Raw genomic sequence first — 9,156 nt, 5'->3', positions numbered from 1 at the left:
GAGCCGTCTGGTCAAGGGCCGATCTTTAAAGCCCAGAGACGGCCGAACCGGGGTTCGAATTGGGAATGGGTTAAACGGAGGCTCCATTTTAGATTCATTATTTTGGGTGCAATGTCGGGTGGTGGTGGTGAATTGGATGGGTGCATGGTGGAGTGACCACAGGCTCCTCGTCGGAGACCGCCTTGGCCCTGGTCTGGGAAGCCCATTGTAAATGACATCGAAAAGCCCGCAGTGGTGCGAAGTGGGATCCGGTTTCCTCAGTGTGTTTTGCCTCTGTCTTCCTCCGCCTCCTCATCCCATTGATTACGGTGCTGTTCGTCAGAGCATGGGACGAAGGGATGCAAAGCAGGTACGCTATCGAAAACGTGAGCCAACCAGATATCCCGTCTTTCAGACGAAACGGAGGCCAAACTACCGAGAGGGTATAGATGTGCAGCCTCTGTGAGGAGAAAAGAGGCTCCCACCCCATTAGCCATTTCGGCATGTACTTTTCGCAGCATCCTAGCCCCCATTGCTTGTAGTGAGGGGCTGACCCATGCTGGTTGAGCTGGACCTCGTTTGGTTCAATTTGTTGAAGACTTGGACCGAGACCCATTGTCGGCATCCGAGACAAAAACACCAAGCAATTGTCGTCCTCGCGGAGGCTTCGGGCAACCAACAGCGCGAATTCCAGCGGCCTGGACGAAGGGTTCTCCAAAAGCTGGAGGACGGGACGCCAGCCAAGAGAAACATAGCCTCGGGTCATTGGGGAAAATCAGTCCACGAGCTGATGTCATTCCCACCTTTTCCGTCAACAGCAGACTTCTCCAATTTTCGCTCAGGCGTCGCTCCTCGTCCGCCGCCTGCACCTAGCACATATCGGGGTGGTCGATGCAAATCTTATTGCATATCCGCTATCGCCGAGTACATGTGGAGGTTGACAGTCTTGAGCGAGGACTATCCAAAGCTTCATTGCTGCTTGCTGCACCATATACCTCCAAGTGAGCGCAATGAAGGCTGTCTCCTCCACGTGAAGCCTTCCTCACTCACAGGCGCATGTTCTAGGCATTTTACCCGTGGAAGATTGCAATGCGTGACGGGGCAAAGATCTTTTTGAGCCCCAAGCTCAGGGCCCCCAAGATGAGGGAGGGGGTGTTGATAGCAGATTGCTGCGCGACCGGATGAGTGGGTGGATGCTGAGCAATGCTTCCACGGCGGAATTGAGTCGATGCTGTCTGTGCCGCCAAGATGCTTTCAGTAAGGTGTCTTTTCCTCCTTTGACGCCTGGTCTCCCTCAATTCCGTTCCAAATAGTCCCTCTTTCACACTTGAGCTCCTCATTGGACCCTGGCTGGTAGTCGAGGTCGCATTCGATCCTGGGATTGATATTACTGTGTGTCACGGAAATATTCTTGCTGTCGAGTTCGAACGAGGCAAGGTACCTCTCTCGACGGCGGTGCGCAAAACGGACAGGCTAGCTGTGGCCACGGCTCTTCCCCGTCTTGGCTGTGGGTCAGGGTCGGTCGCCTTTAGTCGGTAGTCGGCTTCTGACGACGGAATGAACTTGTAAACCTCTTTGAATCGCCGTTTTGGAGGCATAGTAGAAAGACGAAGCGTTGAACTGAAAAGCTGTCCTGTTATGGTTGGCCCGCAATCGGTTTACATGCAGAGGAGCCCTACTCCACATGAGTATATACGGTGGGAACGCATCACCACTGTCTCGATCCCGCATTACATCCCACGTTTCAACGTTTCCAGCCCGCTGGAAGAGATCCGCCGGCTAGCCTGGGGTGGGTGTTGTCGCGATACATCTGTCATCTGGTCATGCTGGCGGTAGCTGTTCAAAAGTCGGCTCGTGTCATTGCGCGGAAGCTGCGGGGAATCTGGGGTCGACTAGCACTATCCCAAACGCTCCGCGAAGCCAAGAACGTATGTTGTTTCGTGTTATTGGAAAGTGAATTTCATGTCGTTAAGCGTGCACCAATTCCATCCATGAGGTCAACTGCTGTCAGTTGGTGCGAATGCCAGCCTTTCGACATTGTTCAAGAACTCGTCTCGAAGGCTTGCATCTATCCCATGTTTCCTCACACCCCGTAGAATTGACGCCATCGCTGAAAGGCCAAGGGCCACCGAAGCGTCATGATGACACTGCCAACCAAGCATGACCGCGAAGATCAAGCCCGATACCGACCCCTTCAAAAAGAGCGAACCAAACACCACATGGCGGTCGAGTGCGGGGAAGCTTCAGTGGCTGCAATACGCCTGGCAGCCGCGATCTATGTAAGTAACGGGGCGGCAGTCGCTGTCTGGCTTGTGGTCCGATGATGGCGCCAGGCCGGACGAACTTCAGAATGAGCTCCCAGCTCGCTCTAGAACTTGGCTTGGGGTGTTCCATGTCATGGATCTAGCGCTGCGTGTGGGCTTGTCTGCCTTTCCCCGGATCTCGTGGTCACGGTCAAGTTTATTTCCCCAGACTGCACCAGCGTCACGGTGTTGGAAAGCCGGCGACGACGTAGCCTGTCTCCACGCTGGAGTCTCCGTTCCCTTTGGTCCGTAGTGTGTCGGTCTCTGTCTGGCCGATGCAGCCATTATTCATCACTCACATTGGTGATCACTGATCAATGGCTGCTGAGCCCATAGCTAGCTCTGGTCCACCAGACCTCAACAGCCACCTGGGCCAATTCTGCGATGGAAATTGCGCGGTAGAGGGTTCTGACGCGACTTCACTGTCAAGAATCGATGCCAGCTTTGTGATTGCTTCAAATCAGGCCGCTGCCTCAGTTTTCTGGGAGTCTCCTGTTCTGACGAACGCCGCGCCAGGTTGATTGTCATCACGCACCACCGCGGTGGGATGCTCTCCCAATTCGGGAAGCGCTGACATCACGCCAGACCGCCCATCACTGCCCCTTTCCGCCGACACCGTGGGATGATCAGCCCACTGAGCGACATCACCTGCACAGGTGGCCGCTCTGAACATCAGCGAATTATTGTTGCCGGCGCTACGACCGGCTGGCAAATCTGGCGGACTGGCTCTTTGATCTTGAGCTGCCGGGCAGTTGTCGCTAGTGACTTTAGCAGGAGACGGACTGCGTATCTTAGCAGATGCCTTACTGAGTGACGGCGGAAAGGAAGGCGGCAAGACCGCTAGCCCGCGCGAGCGAACTGGACTGAACCTGTGTCTCAATTCCAAATGGCAGACAGATTGAGTTGGCAATGGCAGCGGGGCAGGCTAGCATGATGCGTATGCAACTAAACGCTGAACATCACTTCGAAGCTGCCCCTGAGACCAACCATGCTCTGAAAAAGGAGCGTTTTGAATGATTGCCTGCCTTTGACCACCAAATGTCTCGACCGCGTGTCGCCGTCGTTGGACGAACCGCGGCTTTAGCTTGGTCGATGGAAGAAATGGGAGCCCTTCCCTCTTTGTCCGGCTCTTCTTTAATCGTCCAGCCGAATAAGCCGTGGTGACACGGGGGTTGATGGATAGATCATCGACGCCTAGTCCCTTGGCCCGCGATGCCAATGATTGAGGCTCGAGCGAAAGCCGAAGTCTCCAGAGAGAAAACGGTGCAGGTCAGCAGTCCGAAATGCCAAGAGGCCTACCATGGCCGCTCACTCACCCCCTCCCGATCAGCCAAGGCCGCAATCGCAGCGGACAAACCCTGAACTGGCCAGCAAAATTCCGCGGAGGTCCCCTGAAAGCACACACTTTGGCGTCGTATTGCCAAGGGCTACAGGGCTCGGGACACGTTGTGCAGCGGGTCGCCCATTGCAGCCGCCCGTTTTGTGGCGTATTAGGGCGGCACCGCTGGCTGCAGGGCCCTGCACGACACCATTGGGAGGCAAGCCAAGCAACCAAGCAGCTTCCATTTCTCCGAACAGCCTCCCTCTTAGGCAAGAATCGTTCCACTCGAGCATCGATCGTTGAGGGCGGATGCTCAACCTTCTGTTGCTGTTGAGGAGCCATTGCTGGCGTCGTTCCGGGCAAGGCTCCTTTTCTGCGACAAATGAAAGGTTGCCGAGGCAGATGAACTCGCTGTTAGGGGACCATCAAGGCTCGATGCCATTGCCGTCTGATGATAGGACAAGTGCTTGTAAGACGCGATGCGCAGCTGTCGCCCGATTGTCTGCTTGCTCCGGGATGCCTTGTCCGGGCATACGGTCCGTTTCATGACCCCCTACCACTTCACATCTGTCCAGTGAGCAGACGACTTCTGGAATCCTGGACTCTTTTCCAGCAGGCGTATTTATCCGTTGCTGGCTGCAGGTCTAGGGGCGGGAGTCGATGCCAAGAAGGGAGGCGCAAACGATCACCACCGGATAACTCGGCATCAGCCAGAGTTTGAACTATCCATCGACGTCCTGCAGGCTGGCGGCGTTGCGACAACACATAGTGGTATGCAGACGGTTTGTATGGCAAAATTTGGTTCCCTAGGGTGAGTTTGCAATGTTTCCTAGCGCTGACGCGCCCCTCACGGCTGGCCTACTGACAGCCAAAATGCCAGTGTTATTTCCAGTTGAAACCGACGCACGCGCTGTGAACCAGGCCTGGGCTGCCTGTCGTACAGGGCCTATGGCCTCTGCGACATGAGATGAAGATCGCCTGCTATGCCGCTGTAAGAACTTTTGGATTCTCGGTGTGCTTCATTTAAGTTGCATCTCTTGAACCCTTGAGCTGTACGGTTTCTGCTGGGCCATCTGTATCAGTTTCCAAATTCTTCCAAGATGTCCAATGGGAGTGCATGTAGGCGGGCCTTGAGTGAGCGAGTCTGTTAGTTGCGTGGTTGCCTCGCCAGCTATTCTCCCGAATTGGACCTGCTCCCAATATTGGCCTTTTGACTCCGAATCATGTTCCTTCCGGACGAACCGAGCAGGACGGGCTGTTCCAGATGCAAGAAACCCAAAAGGGTACATCCGACCATCGCGGAATCAAAAAAAAAAATTAAATTAAAATTTGTTCGCGACCGTACAGTGATTTTCGTGAGCATCAAACGAGGGACGGAATGCGTGATGGGGAAAAAGAAAAAAAGTGGTGCGTCAAGGACAGGATTCGAACCTGCGCGACCGAAGCCACTGCCTAAGCTGATATCAGAAGAACCGATAGCAGGGCAGCCCATTAACCACTCTGGCACCTTGACCTATGATGGGTACCGACTCGGCTCGTTAGTTACTTCAAGTACCGCTTTGCATTCTTCCAGGTGCACAAACTTCGCGACTACCTCTGTCCTCTCTCGCGATCCCGAATTCAACTCGCCTGGCTTGAATATCGGATTCAAACCGGTCACACGTTCGGTGCTGTTACGCCTACCGAGACGTGATGCCGGAACAGAAGGCTGGAGCGGCCAAGTGCTACGGAGGAAGCAACATCGCCTATGTCCGAAGGAATCCGGTCGCCCTGTCAAAGACGTGGCTTCGATAAAGTGTTCTGGAAGGATTCAGCCCCTTTGTTCGGCGACAGTGGCGTATGTATGTTTTCACGACAATCTTCTTGTTGATCCTTCATAGCAGAGATGCGGATTTGACGTGTTGGCCCAAAGGCGATATTTCAGACCATCATGCCTTCCAGACGAGAGCACTCCAACTCCCACCATGGCTGCATCCAGTGCAAGACGGGGAGAGTGAAGGTAATTGATTGCCCCGACGATTTGATTGGGCATAGCTGACGGGCCTGTAGTGTGACGAAGGTCAGCCATCTTGTGGGCGTTGCCGCAAGAAAGGTCGGACATGCACGTACCGTCATTTGCTCGCCCCGTGTGATGCATTTGAGCGGCGTCCAGCCGGCGATGCACGTCTCATAGTCCGAGCCGGGAGCTTGTCGTCGGCCGAGGGGGGCCGGCAGAACACCTCCGAGACCGAAATTGGCGGCATCCACCGGTCGCCTCCGAGGTTCGGGGCCACGGGGTTACCCAGCTCAGATCCGACCGAGCAGCTATTACTCCACCACTACTTTGGTCATCTGGCGTCCTTGTCGTTTGGCTCGGTCGACAAGTGGGACATCGTGCCAGCATTTCGCCAAGCTGTGACCCGACACGTATTGACCGAGGCGTACGTGAATCAGGTTGTCCTAGCCTTCGCGGCGACCCATCTCGCATCCGTGTACTCTCCGGCGTTCGGAAATGGCTCGGCTCCGCACGTTTTCACAGCGTTGAAGTACAAGGCTTCGACGCTGGAGCTTTTCCGGCCTGCGCTTGCTTCGTCCCTGACGCCCTCGAGCTGCGAGTCCGGAATGGCGACCGCAGGTCTGCTGGTGGCCTGTGAGTTCGCACTGCCGATGATGGACACGGGCGTTTTTGGTGTGGAGGATCAAGTTGAAGCGCTGTCGAGGATCGCTAGCCTCTTTCAGGGGGTGGTTGCTCTCTTTCGAATGGGATGTAGAGGCCTTCGCGTCGGAGAAGGCAGCCCAGCGCTGCAAATTCGGAAGACGGTATTCACGTCCCTCACCAACGAGCTACCGTGGATCGACGCAGAGGAATCGGTCGAAAACGTCATACTGATTGTCCGCAGTCTGGCTCATGCCGAGGTCATAAGGCGCGATGTACTGTTGCAGGCCGGGGAGAAGTTGCAGGTCGCGCTTCGAAGGGTAGCTGCCGCGCGAGGGTCATACAATGTCGCGTGTATGTGGCTGGGCATGGTGCCATCCACGTATATCGAGCTCGTGACAGCGAAAGACCCTCTGGCTTTGGTATTGATGGCCCATTGGGCTGTCTGCTTGAAAGGCATCGATATAGAGCGTGCTTGGTGGCTTCGAGGTTGGCCTGAGATGATCGTTAGTACAGTCATAAGCAGCATCGCGGAAGCCTACCATAGCCTGCTGGTATGGCCTCTGCAGGAGATCGATAAAATTGAGGCGTCTTGGGGACCTTGCTACGATGCTGCGGCGGTGAAAGAAGACCTCGTAGATGTCGAGATGGAGGAATGGAGTCGGCAGATTGTGGCGGTTGATCGTTGATCGTCGATCGTTGATGGCGTGGGGATGGAGATCAGTGAAGATTGATGTTGAATTTAGGTAGTTCTTTTCTCGAGAAGGAATGACTGTATTGCCACCTTTCACTCGTCGAGGCAAGAGCTCCCTGGATGGGCGTTCCTTCCATCAAATAGCGGGTGTTCACCGAGGCTCACCGACACTTACCGAGCCCTCATGGTCAGCATTCCATTTCACCGAGCCCCACCCGGGAATGGAATCGTGCCACCTCGACACGTCTCCCGCTCCCATCGGCCCATCGTACGACTCCCAGAATCGCCTGACCAACCCCCGAAATATCCACCGTACCCCGGACTTCATGGCCATGACACCTCACTATATATCTCACGCCAAACTCAGTCGCCATTCTATATCTGACGCTCTCCAGCGGCAATGTTCATCCGACCCGTCCGGCGCTTCGTCCTCACCCTCATCTTCGGCATCATCGCAGCCATACTGGGCATGCTATACCACCGCCCACTAACAAACGCAATAAACATCTTCACACATCAAACATCGCGCTTTTCATCCACATTCAGAATGGCATCCCATAAGCCCGTCATCGTCGTCGGCTCCGGCCTAGCCGGTCTGTCTGCCGCCCACGAGGCTCTCAAGGCCGGCGCCTCCGTGCAGATGCTCGACCGCGCGCCCAAGCCCGGCGGCAATAGCATGAAAGCGTCGTCCGGTATCAACGGCGCCGGCACGCGGTTCCAGAAGGCCCTTGGTTTGAGGAAGGATGACCTGTTCTATGACGACACGGTCAAGTCTGGCGGCGTGCGATTCAAGGAGGCGAAAGGAGTCGTTGATCGACCGAGGCTTGTTGACTTGTTGACAAAAAGCTCCGAGAGTGCAGTGAATTGGCTTGTTGACGACATCGGTGTCGACTTGAGTGTCGTTGCGCCTTTGGGAGGACACTCCATGGCAAGAACGCACCGCGGAGCGGGCAAGACGCCTCCTGGAGCGGCCATTGTGACGACGTTGTTGAAGAAGCTGGGCGAGAACCCCGAGTTCCAACTCAAGAACTCTGCCGAGGTGACTTCACTAAAGGTCGTAGACGGAGTCGTCAAGGGCGTCCAGTATACCCAGGAGGGAGAGCAACATGACCTCGAAGGAGCCGTCGTCTTCGCCGTCGGAGGTTTCGCGGGTGACGCAAACGGCCTCTTGGCCAAGTACCGTCCAGACCTTGCGGGTCTCCCATCAACAAACGAGGCCCGACCTGCTTCGCACGGTATCCTCGAAGCCGTCGGCGCAGAGTTTGTCGACATGGATAGTGTACAAATACACCCCACCGGCTTCGTCGACCCCAAGGACCCGGAGGCGCAGTACAAATTCCTCGCAGCCGAGGTCCTCCGCGGCGAAGGCGGCATTCTTCTGTCAAACAAGGGCGAGAGATTCGTTAACGAGATGGAGACGAGAGAGCACGTCAGCAAGGCCATCATGGCGGCGCCCCCAAAGGAGCAGAGCGAGACCAGGCAGTGGGACGTGACTCTGCTTATGGACCCTGGCGCGATTGAGGTAGCTGAGGGACATCTGGGTTTCTATCTCTGGAAGGGTTTGATGGAGAAGAAGAAGGTTAAGGATCTCAGCCCGGAAGTTATAAAGGCCATTGACGAGTACTCGGACCTGGTAGCCTCCGGAACGGACACAGCGTTCGGCCGGCGGACGTTCGGTCGGTGGAAGCTGAAAGCCGGGGAGGGCAACCGCGAAGAAGAAGTCTGCGTCGGCCGGGTCACGCCGATTACCCACTTCACCATGGGCGGTGCCTCATTCAACTTGAAGGCCCAGGTGCTGCGCGAGAACAACACTGCCATCGAAGGTCTTTGGGCAGCAGGTGAGATCACTGGTGGCATCCACGGCGACAACAGGCTTGGAGGATCATCACTGCTGGAGTGCGTGGTTTATGGAAGGATAGCAGGCCAACAGGCGGCCAAGTCGGCATTGAGCTCGTGATTTAGGATACCTCTGTAGAAATCCATGTGCAGATGCTTTTATGACCAGAACGCGATCCTCCCATCTTAGCTCCTACGACGATATCATCAAGTTTCTAGGCAGGCCTCATGATTTCAATGAGCTTATCTCTTATGGTATGTTCACACTCATCTGTACGTTTCTCAAACACATTGGAATCTAATGTACATAGAAATAGTTGAAAAATAATCACAGGCCGGACCCTTCCCGAGACCCCAAGCCGGCTACCGCCTCATCCAGCACCAGACG

General features: G+C 55.5%; 1 protein-coding gene across 1 annotated transcript; it reads left to right on the top strand.

Moving 5' to 3' along the window:
- Positions 1 to 7,332: 7,332 nt before the first annotated feature.
- GCG54_00013639 (Fumarate reductase 2) lies at positions 7,333 to 8,889 on the top strand (the record flags this gene model as incomplete). The annotated part of the gene is made up of 1 exon (XM_045413490.1): positions 7,333 to 8,889. The coding sequence occupies one exon, from the start codon at positions 7,333 to 7,335 to the stop codon at positions 8,887 to 8,889; it is 1,557 nt and encodes a 518-aa protein (XP_045265124.1).
- Positions 8,890 to 9,156: the final 267 nt, after the last annotated feature.

This window comes from Colletotrichum gloeosporioides (assembly GCF_011800055.1).
Source record: "Colletotrichum gloeosporioides strain Lc1 chromosome Unknown consensus_38, whole genome shotgun sequence".
Classification (NCBI taxonomy): Eukaryota; Fungi; Ascomycota; class Sordariomycetes; order Glomerellales; family Glomerellaceae; genus Colletotrichum; species Colletotrichum gloeosporioides.
This window is presented reverse-complemented; position numbering and strand designations above follow the sequence as displayed.